Source organism: Ahaetulla prasina, chromosome 2 (assembly GCF_028640845.1).
Source record: "Ahaetulla prasina isolate Xishuangbanna chromosome 2, ASM2864084v1, whole genome shotgun sequence".
NCBI classification, from domain to species: Eukaryota; Metazoa; Chordata; class Lepidosauria; order Squamata; family Colubridae; genus Ahaetulla; species Ahaetulla prasina.
The window spans coordinates 189,846,954-189,873,304 of NC_080540.1; the positions used below are offsets into that span (position 1 = coordinate 189,846,954).

The 26,351-nt window shown below is 44.3% G+C and overlaps 3 protein-coding genes across 3 annotated transcripts in view; 2 read left to right on the plus strand and 1 right to left on the minus strand.

Annotated features, from left to right (window-relative positions):
• Window positions 1-1,432: 1,432 nt before the first annotated feature.
• Window positions 1,433-7,357, plus strand: NDUFB4 (NADH:ubiquinone oxidoreductase subunit B4). The gene is made up of 3 exons (XM_058172570.1): window positions 1,433-1,682; window positions 2,243-2,389; window positions 7,215-7,357. The coding sequence occupies exons 1-3, from the start codon at window positions 1,482-1,484 to the stop codon at window positions 7,275-7,277; spliced, it is 411 nt and encodes a 136-aa protein (XP_058028553.1). The 5' UTR covers window positions 1,433-1,481; the 3' UTR covers window positions 7,278-7,357.
• Window positions 7,358-7,683: 326 nt separating this feature from the next.
• On the plus strand, window positions 7,684-9,400 carry LOC131190657 (zygote arrest protein 2.S-like). The gene is made up of 2 exons (XM_058168004.1): window positions 7,684-8,483; window positions 8,589-9,400. Exons 1-2 carry the CDS (start codon window positions 8,302-8,304, stop codon window positions 9,097-9,099), a joined length of 693 nt encoding a protein of 230 aa, XP_058023987.1. The 5' UTR covers window positions 7,684-8,301; the 3' UTR covers window positions 9,100-9,400.
• A 6,470-nt stretch (window positions 9,401-15,870) lies between these two features.
• Window positions 15,871-26,351, minus strand: part of HGD (homogentisate 1,2-dioxygenase) — a 28,606-nt gene continuing 18,125 nt past the window's right edge. The window contains exons 10-14 of the mRNA XM_058171217.1: window positions 24,022-24,146; window positions 20,382-20,486; window positions 20,005-20,131; window positions 18,652-18,833; window positions 15,871-16,138 (exon numbers count right to left, since the gene is read on the minus strand). Of these exons, the coding sequence (XP_058027200.1) occupies window positions 16,013-16,138; window positions 18,652-18,833; window positions 20,005-20,131; window positions 20,382-20,486; window positions 24,022-24,146 (665 nt within the window). The 3' untranslated portion in view covers window positions 15,871-16,012. The remainder of the gene's footprint in view (window positions 16,139-18,651; window positions 18,834-20,004; window positions 20,132-20,381; window positions 20,487-24,021; window positions 24,147-26,351) is intronic.

Genomic DNA, 26,351 nt, shown 5'->3' on the forward strand with positions numbered 1-26,351 from the left:
GGTAGGAAACTCAGGTGTCCCTTAGATCGATTAAACCCAACATACTCCCTTGACGGGTACCAAGGCATCCAGGAAAAAACCAGGGAAATGGCAATGGGTGATTTAGTGTGGGCACATAACTATAGTGAAGGGCCAGCATGGTTTAAAGGAACTATCACTGGAGTAACTGGTCCAAAATCACATATAGTGGACATGGGGGATGGCCGAGTATGGAGGCGCCACATAGATCAATTACGAAAAAGGTTACAAAACAAACCAGAAACCGCGCAACCAGACCCTGACTACCAAATATTTGAACCAACAGCTAACTCAAACCCGCGGCGATCGGAGGACTTATCTGAACTTGAAGAAGTCCAGCGACGCCAACCGGCTCCTCCAGAAGACTGCAGGGATGACTCTGCAAGTAATCCAGGGCTGGAGGGCCCAGAGGAGGAGCTGGGAGGAACAAACAGTCCCTCCGACCAGCTCGACTCACTCCCAGAGAATGAATTGAGCAGGTCAGAAAGAGTCAGGAGACGCCCTGTCTACCTGCGTGACTACATGGAAAAATAACATGCAAATTCCATGCAAAAAAATGGCACAATGCGTTCTGGGAGGGGAAGAGTGTTATGTATTTGAACTTTAGGAGGGAAGTTTGGGCAGGAACAAGCACGTTGCTGATTGGCTGATGCCTCAGCCAAAATAGTATTTAAAGAGGGGTTTTGCCTGTTGGTCTTTTGCTGGGTCACAATAAACTAAAGAGCTGTTGTCACTTGTATGGTCTCCTGCCTCTTCATTGCCCAAACTTAACACTTGCCTTTTGTATTGTTTAACAATGTTTGACGTTTATCTTGTTGCCCCCATCCAAGAACCCTCCCATTGCTCGAGATACCCAGGGCTTTTGATGTAGCCTACTCCATCACTTTTCATTTTACCTCTCCCCTTCTAAACTGCTACTGCAATTCTAAACTCAATATTGGATTACTTAAGCATCTATACGACATCTGTACAGTCAGATATTTGCCTCCTCTTGCCCTGAATATTTACAATGAATAATAGCATGTAGGAATATCATGCTGAAATTTGAAACCCTTCTAGTCCTGTATGCAACTGGCCAGGAAGGCCTCACTCTTGACAGTGTGCCTTGTTCTTGCATAGATTTTTAAATGTATAATAAAAGATTATAAACCTGAAATAAGATTCTCAGATTGTCCAATTGTTCACCAAACTTGCAAGTTTTAAGATATGCGGACCTAAACTTCCGAATTTTCCAGCCAATACAGTATACTGGGAGTTAAAGTGTTTAATTTGGCAAAGTTGAAAAACACCCTTGTCTCCCATTTATTACCGCAACTATAAAGGGATCAAGGTTTCACGGTCGTTTGTGGAATTCCGTGCATGGAGTTCTTTAGTTTCTTAGTTCTGTGGCGCCGATGAAAGGCAAGGCGCCGTGCGTGCGCATGCGTGGAAGAGAAAGCTGAGCCTATGTTTTGCCCTCGGCCATGGTCGTGTCCTCCGTCTCCCGCTTTGCGTCCCAATACCGGCCGGCGCCTCTAGCGAGGTTGCCGCCTCAGCTGGACCCCAACGAATACCAATGGAGCCCCGAGAAACGCCGCGCGGAAGCCGAGCGGGTCGCCCTCCGCTCCCGCATGAAGCGCGACTACTTCCTGCGGGTTAACGACCCTCGACGGATGGAGCTCGTCGTGAGTGGCGGGCGGGGCCGGGGCTTCCTCCCCGAAAGGGAGGCGTCAGGCGCTTCGCGGGGATCGTTGGTTCTCCTTTCTCGGGGCTGTCGATCAGGTCGGGCCGAGGCTTCCGGGCCTTCGCCCTCCGAAGAAGAGCCGGCTTCTAGAGCAGGGGTCTCCAACCTTGGTCCCTTTAAGACTTGTGGACTTCAACTCCCAGGATTCCTCAGGCAGCCAAGCTGGCTGGGAAATTCTGGGGTTGAAGTCCACAAGTCTTAAAGGGACCAAGGTTGGAGACCCCTGCCCTACGGCACCGGGATCTCCAAACTTGGCGACTTCGAGACTTTGCGGGCTTCAACTCCCAGGATTCCTCAGGCAGCCAAGCTGGCTGGGAAATTCTGGGGGTTGAAGCCTACAAGTCTTAAAAGTTGCCGAGCGTGGAGACCTCCGATTATAGTACGCGGTGCAGAAAAAGCCACGAAACGAGCGATAGCATTAAGGTGGGCACAGGTGCTTGCGGCCATAATTGACTTCTTTTCGTTGTGTAACTGGGCGATTTTTCATTCTCTTTCATTTAGGAAGATCCTGCTGTAATTCGTTGGGATTATGCCAGAAGGCAAAACGTGTATCCTAGCTATCGTTTTACTCCTAAAAGCTCCCTATTGAGTCTTCTTTGGGGAGTAGGGCCCTTTGTTTTCTGGTATTATGTCTTTAAAACCACTAGGGTAAGTTTAAAAAGTTTACATCATTACTTTGCATGAGTATATCAATAGTTGGGTTTGCTGATAGAATTGACTTTCTGCCTGTAAATGCTTCAAGTGTCTCTAAAGCAGTGGTTCTCAACCTTTATAGTGCTGCGACCCCTTTAATTCAATTCCCCACGATGTGGCAACCCCAACCGTAAAATTATTTTTGTTTTGAATTTATCACGCCTGAAGCCGTATTGGCTAGCGATCTGAACTACTTGTGATTGCCTTGAGGATGGAGGCATTAAAGCGGAGACTCCTCCCCTATTAAGTTTATCGCACCTGAAACCAGATTAGGCTAGCGATTGGGAGTGATTGCAGCTGGCTTGAGAAGGAGACATCAGAGCAAAGATTTCTCTCTTTTTTAATTCATCGCGCCTGATGCCGAATTTGGCTAGCGATTTGAGCCTGCAGCTGGCTTGTGGAGTCAACCATTGGAGCTCACAAGTAGACTTTGACTTTGACTCGCAAGTAGACTTCCCATATTTCCGATGGTCTTAGGCAACCCCTGGCAAATCGTCATTCGACCCACAACAGGGTCGCAACCCACAGGTTGAGAACCGCTGCTCTAAAGCCTAGGGAATGACCTGAAGCATAATGCAGCATGTCCCCTTTACTATTACTTTTGTGAATTATCTTTCTTCCAAGAGCTGGACAAATAGCTACCCTGTTTCCCCCAAAATAAGACCTCCCCGGATAATAAACCCAATCAGGCTTTTGAGCACATGGGCTAAAATAAACCCTCCCCTGAAAATAAGCCCTCCCCAAAAATATTTAAATGCATGCGCAGCCAATGCCCACCATTTCTTCTGGTTGCTTGCCGCGCAAACAATACAAGGTGAGTAGGCGAGGCTAGAAGGGGGGGAAGAGGGGGAAGATGCCCCATGTACCCCACACGCCCTTACCTAACGGCCGCTCCTGCAACCCTAGCCACTGAGCCCCTTCTGTCATGCTAATGGCCGTTGCAAAAGCCATTAGCGAAGAACTGGGAGGCAACGGCAATGAGACATCAGGTCGCAGTGGCATGGCTGGGCCAACGGCATGGTGCAGAGTCCTGGGAAGCATGGCTAGAAGCGTGTGCATGACCTCGGGTGCAAACTGCTGATGAGCGGCTGTGTCAGCAGCAGCCATGAAGTGACTACGCTCGTTGCCTCCTGTACCTCAAAAATAATAAGACCTCCCCAGATAAAAGGCCAAGTGCTTATTTTGGGGGTCAAAAGAAAATAAGACCCTGTCTTATTTTTGGGGAAACACAGTATTTTTCTATGAGGGGTCTTTGGTGCTCTCTGAGCTTGCTTGTTTTCTTCAGATGTTTCATTACCCTAACTAGGTAACATAATCAGTGCTAGTAAGCAGTGCTGTTTGCTGTCAGTTTATATTCTGGCTCCTTGTCTGTCTGTGGGTGGGGGATGTGGGTCATAGAGATTTTTTGGTTGGGCTGTTTATTGATAGCTCTTTGGTAGCTTCTTGATTGGGGTACTGCTTACTTGATTGTTGGTCTGAAGTTCTGCCAGCCTTCTGCCTGTTTGCCCTACATAGTCTTTGTTGCCGTTCTTATATTGTATGTTGTAGATGACTCTTGTTTTTTCTTGAATCTTTTCCTGGGTCTTTTAGTTTGCTTAGGATGGTTCTACCAGGAGCAGCATCAATCAAAAGACCCAGCAACCCCAGAAGAAAAAACGAGTCATCTATAACATACAGTGTAAGAACTGCAACAAACACTATGTAGGACAAAACAGGCAGAACCCTGGCAGAACGCATCCATGAACCCCAACTGGTAGTCAGAAGACATGAAGAAAATTAGTTCATTTCACAACATATATTTAACCATAGTTTCAATTGGGAAAATGTGACTATCTTAGAGACTAGCCAAGTCCAAAAATGCCAGGAAATTTCTAGAAGCCTGGCACTCTGACAAATCAGCCATCAATAGACACATAGACATTAAGAACATCTATAGACAATCAACCAGCCCAAATAAGAAAAAGACTCCAGCACCTCTCCACCAGTAATTAGCACTTAGATCAGCATAGATTAACTCCAGGGTCAACTTCAAATCAACAATCAAATAAGCAATACCCCAATCAAGGAACTGCCAGAAAGCCATCAGTAAACAGCTCAACCAAAAAAATATTTTAAGATCACTCCCACCCACACAGGCAAGAGACCAGAATATAAACTGACAGCAAACAGCACTCCTTACTAAAATAGCACTGATGATGTTACCTAGTTAGGGTAATGAAGATGTGCAAGAAAACAAGGAAGCTCAGAGAGCACCACCCCTCATTTCAACTCTGGGCTAAAAATATTCTCTTTTCTATGAAATTCTGTGCTTGGAAATATCTGTATGGAAGGTGCTTATCTCATAGGGCTGAAAAGTGGAGGTCTTTTGAAATCCAGATCTCTCTGACAATTGATAAATTCATTTCTGAATTTAGAGTTAAAGAGACTCTTCACTGCATTGGAACCCACTTTGAAAAAAATCCTTGGTGCATGCTTCCTCTAATTCATAAAATTATAGTTCACTTATACAATGAACTAAACAAAAAAAAGGACATTCATTCTTTTTTTTTTTTTTGGCTTGGAAATAAATCTTATTAAATTTAAAAGGCATATGTTTTGAATCTTAGGAGACCTGGAAGTTTAGTTGTAGGTAACCAAACAATGAATTGTCTTTAGTTATTGCTGCTGCAAAAAACAAACCACATGTCGCCGAGATGTAAAAAAGATGCTGAGACTCTAGAAAGAGTGCAGAGAAGAGCAACAAAGATGATTAGGGGACTGGAGGCTAGAATATATGAAGAACGGTTGCAGGAACTGGGTATGTCTAGTTTAATAAAAAGAAGGACTAGGGGAGACATGATAGCTGTGTTCCAATATCTCGGGTTGCCACAAAGAAGAGGGAGTCGGGCTGTTCTCCAAAGCACCTGAGGGTAGAACAAGAAGCAATGGGTGGAAACTAATCAAGGAAAGAAGCAACTTAGAACTAAGGAGAAATTTCCTGACAGTTAGAACAATTAATAAGTGGAACAACTTACCTGCAGAAGTTGTGAATGCCCCAACACTGGAAATTTTTAAGAAAATGTTGGATAACCATCTGTCTGAGATGGTGTAGGGTTTCCTGCCTGGGCAGGGGGTTGGACTAGAAGGCCTCCAAGGTCCCTTCCAACTCTGTTGTTATTATTATTATAAATAGGGTAAATACTATTAACATAACATAACATAACATCAGAGTTGGAAGGGATCTTGGAGGCCTTCTAGTCCAACCCCCTGCCCAGGCAGGAAACCCTACACCATCTCAGTCAGATGGTTATCCAACATTTTCTTAAAAATTTCCAGTGTTGGAGCATTCACAACTTCTGAAGGCAAGTCGTTCCACTTATTAATTGTTCTAACTGTCAGGAAATTTCTCCTTAGTTCTAAGTTGCTTCTTTCTTTGATCAGTTTCCACCCATTGCTTCTTGTTTTACCCTCAGGTGCTTTGGAGAACAGCCCGGCCCATCTCTTCTTTGTGGCAGCCCCTGAGATATTGGAACACAGCTATCATGTCTCCCCTAGTCCTTCTTTTTGTTAAACTAGACATACCCAGTTCCTGCAACCGTTCTTCATATGTTTTATCCTCCAGTCCCCTAATCATCTTTGTTGCTCTTCTCTGCACTCTTTCTAGAGTCTCAACATCTTTTTTACATCGTGGCGACCAAAACTGGATGCAATATTCCAAGTGTGGCCTTACCAAGGCATTATAAAGTGGTATTAACACTTCACGTGATCTTGATTCTATCCCTCTGTTTATGCAGCCCAGAACTGTGTTGGCTTTTTTAACAGCTGCTGCACTATTGCTGTTAACTATTTTATGTCTTTTTAACAATTGTAGTATTTTTATTTCTTTAGTCCTTAAGGTTATAGTTTTCCAGATTTCTGATTCATTTACAGGTAGTTCTCGATTTACGACTACAGTTTAGCCCAAAATTTCTGTTGTTAAGTAAGTTTTGCTTCCTTTTACGACCTTTCTGGCCTCAGTTGTTAAGTGAATCACTGCAGTTGATAAGTTAGTAACTAAGTTGAGGACTACCTGTATTTTCTGGGGAAGTGTTACCATTAAACTGCTTAAATAACACAGAAGTAGCCTTGTGCTATGCAACATGCTAGTTTAATTTACTTAAATGGAATTGATAAAATGAATTTCTAATTTAAAATACAGTTTAATTCTATTTGAATTCAGTTCTGAGAAACAAGCATTCAATACTCCCAGTCTTGATCAGTAACGTGATTTAAACTGTTAGTTTCATTTAATTATATCAGATTTTTCAAATATATTTGTCATCATCCTTATTTGTTGTTAGACAGGCAATTGGACCCTGTGAAAGTAAACATTAAAAATGAAGAACAATATCGACAGATTATAGCTTAAAAGTGTCTACATTTAGTTTATTCCTAGACATGTTTAGTACTGAGATTTTTTAAAAAACTGCCTTGTAATGTTAAATAGAGTAGTATAAAATATTTTAATAAAACAAAAAGCTAACTCATAAATTTGCATTATTAGTTGGATTTTTTCCAAGTAAAGATTGCTGTCTTATTCTGCAGAAGTTGTGGGTGCTCCATCTTTGGAGATTTTCAAGAAGAGATTGGACAACTATTTGTCCAGAATTGTATAGGTCTCCTGATCAAACAGGGGAATTGGATTAGAAGACCTCCAAAATCCCTTCCAACTCTGTTACTCTGTGATTCTGCTCAGTGCTTGGAAGGAGGTTTCTGTTTTGAAATTTCTATTTTAATCCTTGCAATTTCTGTTTCTGTGCAGGCTTATAAAGAAAAACTCAAATCAGAAGGCAGATATGAGGAGGGGTTCCGTACTGGCTATTAAGTCTATCTTGTGTATGAAAATCTTGTTGGAGAAACTTTATTTCTCTGTAACTACTTTCAAAATAAAGCTTACTAAATAAATTATGGTTTATTCCATGTCAAGAGTATTATTTTATAATGAGGCCTGTTGAATTAATAATAATTTTATTCTTTTAAACAAAGCAAACTATTTCTCCTCGCCAGTAATGGCCTGTAATTACCGTATTTTTTGGCACTATAAGATGCACCCCCAAAAAGAGAGTGAAAATCTGGGTGCGTCTTATATGCCGAATGTTGGCCTGATTTCCCCAAGGCAAATTTCAGAGCCGTGTTTCAGGTGGCGGCCAGTTCCCCTGCAATGGGCAGCGGAGAACCAGGAACCCTTTTGGATTCGAGGAGGTGATCGCAGCGCTGCCACCTGAAAGTGCTCCTTGGGAAAGAGGTGAGTCTGCTGAGAAGGAGGACGAGGGTGCGTGGCTCTGCAATGTGCAATGGGAAGGAGCACTTTCAGGTGGCAGCGCTGCGATCCCCTCCTCGAATCCAAAAGGGTTCCCAGTTCCCTGCTGCCCATTGCAGGGGAACTGGCCGCCGCCAGAAACGCAGCTCTGAAATTTGCCTTGGGGAATCAGGCTAATGGGCAGCAGTGGCTGGAAAGGAGGGACATTTCATGACTCCCGCTCGTCTCGTCTCCTGGGCATAGAAAAGGCTTAGGCGGTGGCAGCAAAGTGTTTATCAAAGTTACCCCAAGCCACAACGTGGCCTCGAGGCTACCCCCCAAGCAGAAGCAGCCGAGCTGGAAGCAAAGCAAGTGCAGCGGCATCTCTAATCCCACAGCCCCCTCTGCAACTCCTCCAGTGTCTTTGTCGGATTATTTGGACACTTACAAGCTAAAGGCTCACTGGAGAAGAGCCTAATGCTGGGAAAGATTGAGGGCAAAAGAAGAACGGGACGACAGAGAAAGAGGTGGCTGGATGGAGTCAGTGAAGCAGTAGGCATGAGTTTAAATGGACTCCAGAGGATGGTAGAGGACAGGAAGGCCTGGAGGAATGTTGTCCATGGGGTCGCGATGGGTCGGACACGACTTCGCAATTAACAACAACAACTACAAAGCTAAAGGCGCTGCTGTCTCACGTCAGGCCAACACAAAAGAAGTGGGCGTTCCAGTGAACCTGCGGGCAGATGCCGTGGTGCAATGTTTGCTTGGATCCCAGCAGCTCCAGGCCGCCTGACCTCAAAGCCCTTCGGGCCAGTTTAGCTGGGAGCCACCACTCCCAGGCTTCTACTCGCCTGTGCTCGGTCGCCACTTCTTCACCTTGCCCGAAGCACCCTGAAGGGCCGCCTTCCTTTCAACTCAACCAGGAGTCCGAGGAAAAGGGAACCTCCGTAGAGAAGGGGGAGGGTGGTGCAGAAGAGAAGGCGGGAGCGGAGGACGAGGTTCAGGATACTCTGCCCAGCAGCAGGTCGGACAAGGAGGTGAGGCTGAGGAAGGCTGGAGTCGCCTCGATGAAGAGGGCAGAAGAACCACCTTCCAATTCTTAGAACAGAAATATGGCAATTTCCATTGCAATGACTATAAAACCAGATGGGAAAGTGCCTATGTATGGTGCATTTCTGGAACCAATAAGGTATATTTTAAGCAGCTTTGTCGCAAGTGCCAAAAGAGCTTTAATCCCTATAAAGTAGAAGCAATTCAATGCCAAATCTGTTCAAAGACTCGTTGCTCCTGTCCTCAGAAAAAAAGGCACATTGACCTCAAGAGACCCCACCGGCAAGAACTATGTGGCCGCTGTAAAGGCAAAAGATTATCTTGCGACAACACCTACAGCTTCAAATACATAGTTTGATCTGTGCAGTTTGTGTGCTGAAGTTGCATTTAGCTATGCACTTTGTTTCATAATATGGATTTGACTTTAGGATTCTGACCTGGCAATGGATAACGGACTAAAGATGTTTGCAATGCTGAGATATATTTGTACCGTATATACTCGAGTATAAGCCGAGTTTTTCAGCACGTTTTTTGTGCTGAAAAGCGCCCCCTCGGCTTATACTCGAGCCAAGCCGTTCAGCCCTTCCTCTTGCAGCGAGTCCTTTCTACCGCAGGCAGCTAGCTCTCGTTAGTGCGCGCGCATGCGTACTTATTCCTATGTGGACACACGCACACCCCTCACGCACAATTACCCGCGTTGGTTATAATTGTTGACAGCGTTGACGGAGAGGGCACGAGGGAAAGCGGAGGCATGGCTAGGGCGCCCGACCGAAGAGTTGTAATTGTTGACAAATACACACGGAAGGAGCGGAGAGTGAAAACCCTCCCGGGTTTCAAGCGAAGGAAGCAGGCGCCTGGCTACACACCCGCCTTCAAAGAAATAGCTGGCATTCCTCATGGTGACGGTATGAACACACACACACACACACACACACACACACACACACACGCTCGCCCTCCTAAATTCATTTCCCCACCCCACCCCACCCCTTTTTCTTGGCTGCTTCTTCTTTTCTCCTCCCCGGCGCCGCAGGCCGTCTAGGGCTCTCCTTACCCAGCCCGTGCAAGTGCGGTCAGCTGCCAAATCGCACGTTTCCTCTCCTCCCACTGAGGAGGTTTCAAGCTCTGGATTTAAATACAACCGAAAGGGGACGCTGGGGCTACAAACAAGACAGGGAGGGAGGGAGGGAAGGAAAGGACGGAGGGAGGAGGGAGGTCGAGGAAGCGCAAGAACCTGGTCAGGTAAACCCCAACAGGGAAGGGCGGAAAAAAAACAGGGAACTGGGAACACGCCCCCAACTAGGGAGAAAAGGGGAAGGTGGTGTTTTTTTTTTTAAAAAAAAAACAAAAGTCCCGAAACCCAGCGACGGAACCTTTTTCAAAACCGGCTGCCGAGCCGAGAAGTGACGGACGGACGGACGGCCGACTCGCGAGGCCAGAAGGTAGCCCAGCCGCCCCTCGTCAGGCTTTTCTCAGTTACTGCGGCCCCGCTCTCCCTCCCTTCCGTAGCGGTTTAGCAGGGCTGCTTTGGAAGAGCCTTAAACGAGCCCGTCCTCAGCCACCCCTCCCCTTCCCCTTCCTTCGAGCCTCCAGCTCCAGCAGCAGTCTATCCCGTGACGAACGCCTGCTTTGCCTTCCTGAGCCTAGCCGGCCCCGCTCTCCCTCCCCTCCGTAGCGGTTCAGCAGGGCTGCTTTGGAAGAGCCTTAAACGAGCCCGTCCTCAGCCACCCCTCCCCTTCCCCTTCCTTCGAGCCTCCAGCTCCAGCAGCAGTCTATCCCGTGACGAACGCCTGCTTTGCCTTCCTGAGCCTAGCCGGCCCGCTCTCCCTCCTCCGTAGCGGTTCAGCAGGGCTGCTTTGGAAGAGCCTTAAACGAGCCCGTTCTCAGCCACCCTCCTTCCCTTCCTTGAGCCTCCAGCTCCAGCAGCAGTCTATCCCGGTGGGCGAACGCCTCCCGTTTTGCCTTCCTGGAGCCTAGCCGGCCCGCTCTCCCTCCCTCCGTGGCGGTTCAGCAGGGCTGCTTTGGAAGAGCCTTAAACGAGCCCGTCCTCAGCCACCCTCCCTTCCCTTCCTTGAGCCTCCAGCTCCAGCAGCAGTCTATCCCGGTGGACGAACGCCTCCCGTTTGCCTTCCGGAGCCTAGCCGGCCCGCTCTCCCTCCCTCCGTGGCGGTTCAGCAGGGCTGCTTTGGAAGAGCCTTAAGCGAGCCCGTCCTCAGCCACCTCCCTTCCCTTCCTTGAGCCTCCAGCTCCAGCAGCAGTCTATCCCGGTGGGCGAACGCCTCCCGTTTGCCTTCCTGGAGCCTAGCCGGCCCGCTCTCCCTCCCTCCGTGGCGGTTCAGCAGGGCTGCTTTGGAAGAGCCTTAAGCAGCCCGTCCTCAGCCACCTCCCTTCCCTTCCTTGAGCCTCCAGCTCCAGCAGCAGTCTATCCCGGTGGACGAACGCCTCCCGTTTGCCTTCCCGAGCCTAGCCGGCCCGCTCTCCCTCCCTTCCGTAGCGGTTCAGCAGGGCTGCTTTGGAAGAGCCTTAAACGAGCCCGTTCTCAGCCGCCCCTCCCCTTCCCCTTCCTTCGAGCCTCCAGCTCCAGCAGCAGTCTATCCCGGTGGACGAACGCCTCCCGTTTTGCCTTCCTGGAGCCTAGCCGGCCCCGCTCTCCCTCCCCTCCGTAGCGGTTCAGCAGGGCTGCTTTGGAAGAGCCTTAAACGAGCCCGTCCTCAGCCACCCCTCCCCTTCCCCTTCCTTCGAGCCTCCAGCTCCAGCAGCAGTCTATCCCGGTGGGCGAACGCCTCCCGTTTTGCCTTCCCGGGGCCTAGCCGGCCCCGCTCTCCCTCCCCTCCGTAGCGGTTCAGCAGGGCTGCTTTGGAAGAGCCTTAAACGAGCCCGTTCTCAGCCGCCCCTCCCCTTCCCCTTCCTTCGAGCCTCCAGCTCCAGCAGCAGTCTATCCCGAAGTAAGAATCCGGCCCGTCTACCTTCCCGGAGACTGGCCGGCCCGATCTCCCTCCCTTCTCTAGCGGGGCAGGTGTCTAGGGCTAAAGAACCTTGAGCTCCACCACCCCCCTCTCCCTTCCTTGAGCCTCCAGCTCCAGCAGCAGTCTATCCCGGTGGATCCCAGCAGTCTATCCCGGTGGGCGAACGCCTCCCGTTTGCCTTCCGGAGCCTAGCGGCCCGCTCTCCCTCCCTCCGTGGCGGCTCAGCTGGGCTGCGAGCCCCGCCTCGGTCGCCTTCGCCCGGCCCTTTTGCTGGCCTCGCCTGGGCAGGGCTGGGCAGAGCCGGTGACATCACCTCCACCGCCCACCCGTTGCCGTCCGCCGTCCGCCGCCGCCGCCGCCGCCGCTGCTGCCTCCCGTCCCTCCCTCCGCCTCCTCCAGCAGCCAGCAGCGTGGCGGGCGCTCGGCGCGGCAGGGCCGGGCTGGCGGCAGCCTCTCCTGGCGGCAGCAGCAGCGGCAGCATCAACAGCACCAGCAGCACCAGCGGCTCCCGCAGCAGCCCCCGCAGCCGCCTCCTTCCCCGGGCGCCACCTGCATGAGCCACCGCAAAGGCGACAAGCCGCCCATCAGCATCCAGGAGCACATGGCCATCGACGTCTGCCCAGGTCCCATCCGCCCCATCAAGCAGATCTCCGACTACTTCCGCGTTTCCCCAGCGGCCTCCCGCCGCCGCTTTGCTCAGCCGGAGCCTCCCTCTCTCTCTCTCTCTCTCTCACACACACACACACACACAGAGACTTCTAAAGTGGGTTTAATGATATTAGAGACCCTTATTGCCCTGCCAAAAAAAAAAAAAAAGAGCCACCCCAACGTCTATGAAAATTAACCTTCTCTTCCAAGAGACACTGTGCAGGGTATTTTCACTGTTGGTGTGCATACAGGCTTAGATTTGTGCTGGGTTCTTAGTACTTAGAGCACTGACCTTCAGAGGCACCCTGGTCCCTTGGAAGCTAAAGGAGGACTCATTTTCATGCTTGCAGTGTTCAATTTGGGAAGGGCATCCAAAGAAGTGGTAGATCCTTGTGTGTCCAATCACACTTAGCCAATAAAAATTCTATTCTATTCTATTCTATTCTATTCTATTCTATTCTATTCATTTTATTTTGTCAAATACATATTAAATAATTATATAAATATAAGCATGAATTGAATACATAAAAGGAATACAACTAAAGGGAACATTAGGACAGGGACGGTAGGCACGCTGGTGCTCTTATGCACGCCCCTTACAGACCTCTTAGGAATGGGGTGAGGTCAATACTAGATAGTCTTTGGTTAAGGCTTTGGGGATTTTGGGAAGAGACCACAGAGTCAGGTAGCACATTCAGGCATTAACAACTCTGTTACTGAAGTCACATTTTCTGCAATCTAGATTGGAGAGGTTCACTTTAAGTTTGAATCTATTGTGTTCTCGTGTATTGTTGTGGTTGAAGCTGAAGTAGTCATTGATAGGAAGTACATTGTAGCAGATAATTTTATGAGCTATGCTCAGGTCATACCAAAGGCGGCGTAGTTCTAAATTTTCTAAAGCTGGGAATCCTCCTTCCCCCTTTTGCACTTTTATTGTTTTTCGTTCAAATAAATATTCATGTTATTTTACTTGGCTCTATCTTTATTTTTTACATTGACCAGTAGCTGCCTCATTTCCCACCCTCGGCTTATACTCGAGTCAATAGTTTTTCCCAGTTTTTGTGGTAAAATTAGGTACCTCGGCTTATATTCGGGTCGGCTTATACTCGAGTATATACGGTAATTTATCACTGTACTGCCTAATTAATAAAACTTAAATTCTAAAAAAAAAAATCATCCCCCACCCCACTCATTCCAGTTAAACACATGTGGAGTTATTGGGTTTGTTTTAAACAGATAACTGTGCTGCTCATTATCAAAATCAAGTGGAAGTCTGGACATGGCTGATCCTGATGCTGATGGGCAGAGGCAAAATTATTTTTTCTTGTCCTCTCCCCCCCAAAAATTAAGGTGCGTCTTATATGCCAAAAAATACGATATGTCATTGAAATCCAGCCCTTGTATGAATGATTTTCCATATCTCTTATTAATTTTTTAAAAAAAATAATTTTAACTATTTAGACGTTCTGAACATAATGCTCCTCTTAATTCAACAGGATGTGGGTATTTTCATCTTGAATTATTCACACCATAATTTATGGGTTTGTTTTAAATATCTGATAAATTCCTTTCTCATAAAAGTTTCTACTGTATTAGTGAGAATGGGAAAATCCATTGTTGTTGCATCTTTACATTTCTGTATGATAGATCCATTTCTTTTTTTAATGTGTTGTGAACTTTCTGTAACCTGGTTTAGATGTGAAGGAATTCTCAACAGAAATACTGCACTATGCTGAGTATTTTAAATAAAAATATAACTGTACAGTACTTCAGATTCAGAGTCATAAAGGCTCCATGAAGAAGAGCCAAAATGGTGACAAACTAGCAGCTTCAGAAATAAGCTTCCAGTTGTACTTCTGGAACCCAAAATGTTACATAAGGGCAAGAAAAGAACCAGACAAGCCCCAGCAAAGTTACTGGAACCCATAAGTCTTAACAAGCAAGAGTCCTAAAGTGCTTTGGAATCCATGGAGACAGGAGCATGGCGTCTACCTGCAATTCATTAAAGCAGTCGTGCCTTTTCCTGGGATTATTTGGCTACCCTTCACAGTTGCTGTGCAGTTCCTGGGAAATGTGTATTTGTTTTAAGTAATTTTGACAAGGGCTATGTTTGCATTTCCATGTTCTATGACCATTCAGACGCTTCAAGTGGTAAAGAGTGTGGCAGCGAGGACAATTCTTGGGGCCCCTAGGTGGCCCATGTAACATTGCTACTCTGTGAACTGTCTTGCGGGTTTGCTTCCAGATACAATTCAAGGTGTTGGTTATTATCTTTAAATCCCTGCATGGGATTTAACCTGGCACAAGTCCAGGTTACTTGATGAACTGTCTCACCCCATTGAAACAGGCCCACCCACTCGCATTGGCAGAGGAGGTATGCTGTGGGCCCAGTCAGTTGGTCAAGGAATCCCAGTTGGCACGATCCAGGAGAAGAGTCCTCTCTGCTGTGGCTCTTGCCCTGTGGAACATCGTGCCACTTGAGATGAGATTGGCTCCCTCTCTTCTGACCTTCTGTCAGGGCCTGAAGACCTTGCTTTGCCAGATGTCTTGGTGCCCCAATGGGAGCATCACAGTGGAGGTGATTGATGAATTATAAGACAATCCCACTTTCTCTCCTGCACATCCTATCCCTTCCCTTCCCATTTTTAATTGTAATTCTATTTTTCATTGTAGTTTCCATTTTTCTTGTCTTAGAAATATTTTTCTTTTATGATTTTAATGCTTTTAATGCTGTAAGCCACCCAGTCACTTTGAAATGAGATGGGTAGCTGACGCTTAACAGAAATTTAGGGAACATACACTAACCTTGAATGAATATAAAGTTCCAGATTAAATGGACTATCATACATTCCTGATATCTCTTCTCTCTCCACATTCCCCCATTGCATTTCGGTCTGCTATTCAGACTCACTTTTTCTTTTTCTCCTTTTTCTTGCCGGATCCTTTCCAACCCATCTTTTCTGCAACTTTGGGCAATAGCACCTTTTTCTCTGAATTTTGATTTACTATTTCAGCAAACAATATCTATTGCAAGAAGAACCAAAAACTTGCCAATTCTCTCTTTTACCACCCCCATTCTTCCTTTCCTCTGCTTTTTCCTAAAAACGAAGTCAACTAGTAGCCCTGAAAATGAGCCTTGTGAGTTAATAGCATTATTTACTGATGAAACATAAATTACAGCTATTTTCCTGATTGTCTTTTGCAAAGGAGATAGGCAGAAGAAATATCTGCTATATTTTGTAGAAAATTACACTGAAGATAAACATAAATTTTTCTCAAAATGAGAGATTATGCATTCTTCCTAAATGGCAATTTCTCACTCTTGAGTTCAATGATATATTATGTATCCAGGAAATCACCTTATAAAAGAAGTTCTTCAACAACGTAAGTCTACATTGTTAAATCAAACTTAAGTTTTCTTGTGTTAGAATGTTTTTTTTTCTTTTTTTATACTGGGTATGATATGATGGGCTTACAGATATTCCCAATTTCATAATGGACAGTTTTACAAGAACTGTACACATTAGTTATTTTAATTTCTCAGCTGCTAGACATTCATTCTTTCAGATTTTCATACAAGATGATTAAGCTATTGTTCCATGATTTTCCTGAACTACTTGGGAATGAAGAAACTGGATGTGGATACTTCTGGTATCTTCATTTACATTTGGCATTAAAATTGATCTTCAGCGCCTCCCAACATTTGTAGTAATTTTTATCCAAACTAGTTTTCAGCCCCCACTTGGTCATAGCCAAGCTAAAGGAAGATTCAAACATGAAGGCCTTGGGAAAAAAAACAGAAAGCATATTGCAAGAGTAAGTAGAGCAGTATTTGGTTTGAATGAAATGGACAAAAAAATAGTGCCTTGCCTATTGTACACTCTTTTAACTGATTTAAGTCATTTATCATTTGGCTTTTTATATTTCATGTAATTTTGCAGAGAATTTAGACTTTAATATGTAATAAAAAGTTAGAAAAACTAGGAATTATTGAGCTGATTGTCAAAAATTTACTTTAGGAATATATCTTAACTAAAACAAGTTTAGCAGGAAATGCTACTGTGCAGTGAAATGGATTATTCTATGAACTCAGTGGACAACAAGCATTCATATGAGAATTACAAAGATTTGTAGTTTTGTAGCAAAGTTTAAAATTGTAACAGGAAATATTTTCTTTAATAAATGTGATGCTTAGAATGTCTTACTGTTTTACAGTAAAAGTAATGGTTTACATACAATCAGAGTTAAAGCTGAAGAGTTAAAGACATGCTAAAATAAACTATTAAAACACTTTACAAATATGTATTTAGGGTCTTACGAAAGAGAGCAAATTGTTGGTTTCTTCAGCTCAGCACAAAATGAGGAATATAGGCAGATTTCTGCATTAGAACTCAACAACTAGCTGTGTTTCCATTCATGTGTATAGTTCTCTTCAGGATTGTAAACACAACTGCCACTATCTATATTTTTCCACATCTTAATAGTCCAGTTAGTTCTGAGATTATAAACTTCGTTTTTTAAAAAATCTGAGATAAGAAAAAACTCTTAGTTCCAGTGTGGGCAGGATGAGTCCCTGCAGATTTTGCTCACCATTGCCAGCTATAGGGTGTGTGTGTGTTTATCTCCATTTCAAGGGCCACTGAGCCGGTGCTGTCCAAAGACATTTCTGTGGTCGCATGCCAACATGATATCACGGAATGCTGTTACCTTCCCACCAAAAATCTACTCGCATTTGTATGCTTTCGAACTGCTAGGTGGGCAGGAGCTGGGGCAAGTAACAGGAATCACTCTGTCACATGGCCCTCAGGTCTTAAATCGGGTTTTCAGCTTACCAGCCAACAAGCCCAGCATCCTAACCACTGAGATAGTGTGGGTAACTGACAGTAGCTTCATCGGAGCCCAGTTTGGAGAAAGAGGAAGAGGAGGAGGAGTTGGAACCAGTACCATCCGATGGGGATGGCACATCTCCCTTGGCATGTTTGGGAGGCCAGGGCTGAGGATGATGCTGTCCCAGGTCCCTTAGGCATTGGAGGAGGTGGTCAACTGGATGGAGAGCTGCCTGCCCTCATAGACATAGGGGAGGATGGGCTGCTGACAGGCAGTGGTGCTGACAAGTAGCAGATCCCCTCTGATGAAGAACAGCTGCCTTCCTCGCCCAATCCAAGGACATGGCGAATGGAGCGTAGGCAAGCTCAGAGAAGAGCTATGAGGTTACTCAGGAAAAGGTGGCCCCATCCCTCCTCACAAGAAACCCTGGAATGGATTGACTTAAGGAGAAGCCATGGAGAGTTAGTCTTTATCAGGAACAATAGTTTGTTTTGGATTACACTTCCCTGGCTTTGACTAGTGCCTTTTGTCTTGCATTGCGCCTTGAGAACTGCCTTTTGCTTTGAAGCTTACCTTTTCCCTGAGGACTGTCTTGTGCCTTGCCTTTGCTTTGTGGACTCACTTAGCCAGGTGGACTGGACTTGGGACCCTAAACCTTGCCCTGTGAGTGTGCCCCTACTCTGTGGACATTTTTGTTATATGCAGGCTGTTGTTTGGGGCACTGAGTCTGGCTGCTTTCAGGATAGCGTGTGGTAGAGTCTTACTGGTTGTTGGATGGCCATTTGTTGGAACATTTACTTAGAGCAGTAATGTTTAACCTTTTTTTCCACGAGTGCCAAAAGCGTGCGTATCCCCACACCCATAATGCAATGTTCCCCATGAGCCTCCAGGAGGGCGAAAATTGCTTTCCCCAGCCTTCCAGAGGCCCTCCGGAAGCCCTCCGGAGACAGCCCATTTCTGGAATTCCAGTAGATCCATTTTTCATCCTCCCCAGGCTCTGGAGGCTTTCCCGAAGCCTCCAGGAGGGCAAAAACGGCCTCCCCTGCCCCTCCAGAGGCCCTCTGGAAGCCAGAAACAGCCTGTTTCCGGACTTCCAGTAGGCCTGTTTTTCATCCTCCCAGAGCCTCTGTGCGAGCCCTGTACTTATCAGGCATCCAAAATCAGGTTTTGTTTTGCGTGGAGACTCCTGGGAGGGTTGGGTCAGGCGTTATGGGCATCCTGCATGTACAGCAAAGACTTGAAAATCAGCTGGCTGGCAGGAGACGCGGGCACATGCGTGGTGGAGCTGACCTAGGGTGATGCCTCATGTGCCCGCAGAAATAGTTCCGTGTGTCACTTGTGGCACGCATGCCATAGGTTCGCCATCATGGACGTAGAGCAATAAAGGACTCTGCCTTGCCTTGATCCCCTGGGTCATAACAGCAACTTCCACATTAATGTGAACATTCTTAGATTTTCCAAACACTTACCATAGTTCCCTCTGCAATTTTCTCAGGCTCCTGCTTGCTTGTGCTGGCCTTCTTAAAACATTCAGCATCTGGTCCATGCGGTATCATCATGCTATGCAGAGTGGCTCCCCCTGGTAAAAATCCTTGTTCCTTTGCTTCATAACTCCCTTTGATCAAGCCCATAAATTCACTCATACAGTTTCCTGTGGATTTTTTAAAAAGTATTTTTAAATTTATTGAGAGTTTATCAATTAAATTGTAGTAGCTTAAGTCTGGCATGAGTCTGAAACAAAAAAGACCACTACAGATTTGGTATTTAGCATTTAGTTGTACAGAACCAGAACTGTCCAAAGTCCCACTGGGTGTTGTTTTTCAGAACAAGCAAACAGCAGGGTATTCCTTTCCTCCCTTCACTTTAGTATATACTGTATTTCCAAGAATTAGAATTTGCAGCCCTTTATCAGGGATCTTTCAGACCTCTGGCCTAGTTATTAAATTCTGTTAGTAAGTCTTCTGTATCTTCAAATACAGGTAACTCTCTGACTTAACGATAACTGAGTCTGGAATTACAGCTGCAAATTGTTGGGTTGTAAATCAAGGCAGCACATGATTAGATTTGATATTAAAACCATTTTTTTTACAGTTCTAAATGAATTTTGTTGTTTAAGCAAATGCCAGAAACTGAAGTAAATGCCAGAAACTGGCGGAGAATGTCACAAAATGTGGTCACATAATTGTGGAGTACTACAAATGATTATAAAGATGAGGTAGTTGCCAAGCATCCCAAATGCAAATGTGTGTGTACAGCTGATATAACTGAAAACGAGTCATAAGTAGCTTTGGTGTAGGACAGTGGTCTCAAACTTGCGATGGACACGTCATCATATGACTTATTGCAACTTTCCCCCCTTACTAAAATAGAGGTGGGCATGGCCAGCGTGTGATGCATCCAGCTTGCGGGCCACGAGTTTAACACCCCTGGTGTAGGAGAAGGAGAAGCAGAGCCTGGGGCAGTGTCGAGAGGACTCAACTTGGAGTCATAGAGGTGACCATTAACTAGATTCTTAGGCAGGGGTGTCAAACTTGTGACGACACGTCGTCACGTGATGTATTGCAACTTTTCCCCCCTTCGCTAAAACGGGGGTGGATGTGGCCAGCATATGATGCATGTGGCCCATGGGCCGCAAGTCTAACACCCTTGTTCTTAGGAATAGATATAAGCAATAAAACAGCTTAACTGGAACTTAACACACAGTCCTGATTCTTATTCCTAACATCTGAGGTGGTCTGTCATAACTTCAAGCAATTGTTAAGTAACCGTAAGTCGGGGACTATCTGTATGTGAAATCAAACAGGAAAAAATGACATACATACTGTGATAATAAGGTGGACGGAAAGTGTTGTTGGCCACAGCCCAGCGGGGTGGAAATATAACAAAGTCTGCAATTGCCACTCCAGGACGGGTTGATTTTGCAGTCAAGACAGTAAAGATGGAAGGATCCTAAAAAAATAGTGGGGTAGAGGGGATTGGCCATTATTAAAACAATTATGCTAATCTGAAAATCAATTACATTTAAGGCAAATTCAGAGTCATAACTGTAAATCATAAATTCTTTGATTTCCATGTAAATTACAAAACAGAAACTTGTAATTTATTTGAGGCCTCCTGAAATCAGAAGTTGGCTTTGTATAATTCAAAAGGACTAACCAAAGTACTCTAAGATCAGAACTAATACCTAACAAGAACTTACTGCATGATCAAAAGCCACAGAATTTATGGCCATGAAATTGCTGAGATTGTACTTGTATGGTGTGTAATTCCCATGCCAAGCCACAACGTTGAAGGGAGAGCAGTTCTGTAAGATTAAACAACACAGCTATCTTCAGACATGGAAAGTATCTGATATCCAAACCACATTAAAAAAAAATACAGGGGGTGGGGGAAGCTCAGGAGCTGACAACATAGATAAAGCATACAGTAAATTTATAATACAAATTACCATTACAATAAAGGTATAATGAAATACAGCAGCAACACCCGTATTTTCCACTTTTTCCAAAGGGACTCCACCTTGGAGTGTAACATTTGTATTTTCCTTAAAAGCATTATCTGCCAGTAATGCTCCTCATCCATTCCATCCAGCAGAAGCAAACTCCCAAACTCGTTGACTCCCACAGTTCACTGTCAGCAAACTCACTATTGGCCCATAGTGCCAATAAAGGTGCAATAAAAGTAACCTGGTTCTAAATGTTAATAAAACAAAAGAGATCATTGTAGATTTTAGAAAGAGCCGGCATAGTCATATTCCACTCAGTAGCAAGGATGCAGCTGTAGAGATGGTCAACAGTATTAAATATCTGGGGGTGCAGATAACTTAACAATCTGAACTGCTCTCCCCATAAATCATCCTTAGTGAAGCGTGCAAACCAGCATTTGCATTTCCTGCGTTGGATGAGGAGAACACATCTGTCTCCTTCTGTCCTGGCTACCTTTTACAGAGGCACAATTGAGAGCTTTTTAACAAACTGCATCACTGTTTGGTTTGGTGGTAGCAGTGCCTCAGATAGAAGGTCCATACAGAGAGTGGTAAAGACAGCCGAGAAGATTATTACAGATTAAACTCTGCCTGCAATCTGTTTTCTCTCAGAATACAGATTAACAAAGTTGGAAAGGACCTTCTAGGTCATCTAGTCCAACCCCCTGCCCAAGCAGGAGACTCTACACCATTTCTGACAGATGGCAGTCCAGTCTTTTCTTGAAAGCCTTCAGTGATGAAGCTCCCACAACTTCTGAAGGAAGCTATATTATTATATATTATTATAGGAAGTTTGCTTCCTGTTATTCAGGATACTGCTTATAAATGCTATGTGCTTACAGCTCAAAGCATTGTTAGAGACCCCACACACCCACTTTATGGTCTGTTTCTGTTGCTCCCCGCCGGGAGGAGGTTTCAAAGTATTATTAGCAGGGCTACCAGATTCTGCAACAGCTTTGTTCCTTATGCCATCTGTCTGGTAAACTCGCAAGATTCGTTTCTCTTGGCATGTACACGTATGCGTCCAAACTAGTCCGTGTTGTTTCTCTGTGTCACATAATATATGTGTGTATATCCATAATTTTGCATTTACCATATTTTTCAAACTATAAGACGCACCAGACTATAAAACGCACCTAGATTTACAGGAAGAAAACAAGAAAAAAATAGTTTTTGGCCTCCACACATTGCATTTTTGCTCTCCTCAGCTCCAGAAGCACTCTGCAGTGCTCCACACTTCCCATTTTAAAAAAAAAACCCACTGGTTTTTGGCCTGCAGAGTGCTTCTGGAGCCGGAGAGGGTGAACATGCAATGTGCAGAGGGTTTGGGAGCCCAAAAATGGCCCCCTTTTTGGCAAAAACGGGAAATGCAGTGCACTGCAGAGTGCCGGGGAGGGCAAAAACATGACTCACGGAGGGTTCGGGAGCCCAAAAATGATCCCCATTTTTGATGAGCATGGGATGTGCAGAGCACTGCAGAGTGCTGCTGGGGGCTGGGCAGGGTGAAAACACAACACGCGGAGGGTTTAGGACCCCAAAAACAGGCCTGTATTCGGTCTATAAGACGCATTGAAATTTTCACCCATTTTTAGGAGAGGGGAAGTGCTTCTTATACTCTGAAAAATATGGTATTTATTTATTTATTTATGTTCATGTAGTGTATATTGGAGGTGGTGACTCTTTGAGAGCTGTATGCAATGAAATTTCATTTTAATGTATGCCAATTAGTGTACATTCAAAGTGACAAAGTTATTCTAAGTTCCACAACTTCTGCCTAAATAATCATTGATGGGATCTTAAGCCGCGTGCAGAAAACTCATACAGTAAGGCAGATAAACTACTATTTTGTTAGAAGATACAGGATTACCATTTAGTTCCATTTGTATTTTCTGATCTTTAAAGACACAAATTTTAATAATATAAATGCCATTTATTAAACTTGTATGTCACTTGACTACCAACAAGTCAAGGATTTTTCATTTTTGTCTTCTATTTCTTATGGTTAGATATATCAAGCACTGTTTATATTGCCATGCAGCATGCACACATCTTCATCTAAAGTAAGGTTACTAGAAATAGAACAATTTTCACCATTTTGGTCGATTCCTGAGAACTACAGAAGTATCCAACCTCAAAGCACAAATTCATAAAACAAGACAAAGAGGCCTTCTTTGAGTAAAATGGGCTGTTTAGAAAACAAAATATAAATAAATAGATAATTCACAGTTAGTTAAGTAATGAGTATGCTCAGCAGCCTTCAAATGTTGGGTATTTGCTGAAAAGAAAACAGAATATTGAGGGAAAGCAAAGCACCCGGCTTGAAGATAATAATCAGAGCATTTGTGGTAAGAGATGGATGGACTTCAATATTTTGTTGTAAAACTCATATCTAATTTCTGATAGACAAAAATAGAGTAATGATTAATGCAAAGATGCATAAATACAGGAAGAAATAAGTAATAAAAGTGTCAACCGAATTTAGAAGTAGGAAAATATGATTTATTTCAATGTACATCGATGCCTATCTCACTTATGTGTCTGACTAGAATCATGGAGTTAGGACATGAAGCCAGGTGGCGAGGTCCTGTTCAGGGCAGCAATCCGTATTAAAGCATCTTAGACAGACACAGACAGATTTGAACACATTCAGCAAAAGGGAATCCACCACTGGAATAACAGGTTGCACTGTCATACAGGTAGACCTCAATTTGAGTCCAAAATTTCCATTGCTAAGCAAGAGAGTTTTTAAGTAAGTTTTGCTCCATTCTAATACCTTTCTTGTCTCAATTGTTAAGTGAATCACTGAAATTGTTAAGTTAGTACTAGTAACATGGTTGTTAAATGAATTTGGCTTCCCCATTGACTTTTTTGTAAGAAGATTGCAAAAGATGATCACATGAACCTAGGATAGTGCAACCATCGTCAATATATATATTCTTCTTCCATCATTGATGCTATTCCAGTTATACTAGCTCTTTCTGCAGTTAGTCACAGATTCTGCTTTAAACTTGACTTGCACCTCACCTGAATCCACTACTTTTACTATTAATTATGTTAAACGATATAAAAGCAAGCATTTCAATTTCCCTGAATAAAATATACTGTGCGAGGAAGGCCTCATATTTTTCTATCAGTTAAAGCAGAAAATGTTTTGATATTTTTTAGTTCCTCCACCCAAAAAATGAATTTCAGTGTTGAATTCCAGAAGTGTTCAGCTTTGTTTCAATTTAAAAAGCGCTTTGAAAAAATATTCACTTGTTTGAAGAAAAGCTTAGTTGCAGGCTAGGTTAATATCTGAACCTCTCCAAACTAATTTTTAATGAAATTCTTAATTCTCTAAATTCTAACTTCCTACCTGTTTTGCCTCAAAGAGTTTCCCTTGATACTTGGTGATCACTGTGTATTCCTCAGCTGTTTGGCCATCTTCATACCAGGCAACCGGCACAAGGAAGTCTCGTGGATTAGCTAAACCATTGGCTCCTAAAAAAACCATAAAGGCTTTGTAACCAACTGTATATTTGAAATTTGAGATCAGTCTAATCATTGTCACTTGATAGTTTACCATTAGACAAACTAAAATTAAACCTCAATTGAAGAATAAAATAAAAAATAAAAAAATCATAAAAACTAGTCAACTGCAAGGTCTAAAATTCAAATAAAATTCATATAAAACAATATGAATTAAAGTGCAGTTAATAGCCAGTTGAAAACCCATGAAAATAAGTCTTATTTTAGTGTGAAGACCAGTTAAGCCATCCAAGAGAGGGCATTCCATAAATAGGGTGCTCCTACAGAAAAAGCTGTCCCCTATTAAGAGGGCTTCATTAGACGATCTTAGAAGTCCAGTTAAGGGTTTTACAAGAAAAGGAGGCCCTTCGGGTAATGTGATTCTAAGCCATATAGGGCTTTAAAGGTCAAAAACAGCATTTTGGCTCCAAAACAGCCAGCCAGTCTAGATGGCAAAAAATGGCATAAAACATTCACATTAGCAAATCCCAGTGAGCAACCTAGTTGCTGTATTTTGAACTAACAGAAGTTTTCAATTCATTTTCATAGAAAGCCCCATATACAACATTCTGTGGAGTATTTTTAACATTTTTAACATTGAATCAGAATCTGGCTTCATCTAAGTTTAAATGCGTTATTCCACTCTGGAACAAGAGAAAACATTTTTCTGCATAACACCCTTCTGTAAGACATGCATTCAAATATTTCAGGAGTACAATCATATCCACAGTTGGTTATATTTTTTGAAGGTTAAACATACCAACTACCTTCCATAGTCCCTGACCATCCTTTTTGCCTTTATCTGAATTATCCTAATTTCTTGAATTCTTGTTAAAACATGTCACAACTGGACAGAATACTCAAAGTGGGGTCTAATCAATGCACAATACATTGGAAATATTACTTTCTATGCACAATACATTGGAAAGATTACACTTCTGTTGATGCAGCATAAAATTGCATTTATATTTTGCAGCTATATCACAATGATTTCAGTGTACAATCAACAATTTTCATTCTGTTACTTTTAGCCCAATCTTTATGTACATGGTTATGAAATTTATTCCTGTTTTCAAGGATACGAAACAATCCATATTTGTCATTCTCAAATTTGATATGCGTTCCCTTTATTATTTTAGTCCAGTAATTAATGAAAATACTAAAATAAGAGATTTGACTCTTCCTTGTGATGGCCCATTCAATTTCTCAAAATTTATGGGAAACTATTGAGACTTTTGAAGATAGGGACATTTGCTGTTTAGTCATTTGATATGAGAGAGCGCTATTGGATGACTTTTATTCTATCACATCCAGAAGTTCTATGGCAGAGGTTCCATGGAGGAAATCCAAGTACATCTGTTAGGGAGTTTTGTGTTTCCCTACGCACCGTCTTTCCTTCTGATTGAAGAAATATATGCATTTTTAAAATATATTTGTGATTTCATATTTTTATACTTACGGAGATATGTATGCATATTGAAGAGAAGTACAGGTAGCCTTCATTTAATAACTGTTGCTAAGAAACTGTTGATAAGCATTGTGACAGAAAACAAAAAAATCATATAGACTATGCTAACTTGGATGGCAGTTCTTGTGGTTCTGGTTGCGGCCGTTAAGCAAATTATGCATGGTAGTTAAGTGTGATGTCACATGGCCACAACACTTACCTTCCCCTCTGCCACTAGCCATAGGAGGAAGATAAGGTCACGGGACGAAGAAAGAGGCGGTCATGTGGGAAGAAGCAGAGAGATCACGGGGCCTCTGAAGGAGGGGAAACAGCCGGGGTGGAGGTAAGCGAGCTGATTCGGTGGTGCGGTGGTGGGTGGAAGGTGTCCCTTTAGAAGGGCAGGAACTGGTGCGTCCCCCGACCTGAAGCAAAGGGGAAGCAGGCGGCATCTGCCCGTAGGCCCCGGGGAAGGCCAGAGGTGGGTACTGGCACCATACCTTTGCGGGCCGCCATGATGAGCAGAGTGGGCAAGGTGCAGAGATCAGCTGGGCCATGTGGCCGGTGTGATAGGCCACTGCAAAGGCAGGCAAGTGGGCAAGGCATGAAGATCAGCTGGGCTGCGTGGTCTAGGCAAGCGAGCGAGCGAGCGAAGGAGCCAGAGTGTAGCTGGGCATGGGCATGACTCTAGCCACCGGCCAAGGTGGGTGAGGCGAGGCGGGGTGGGGTGGGGT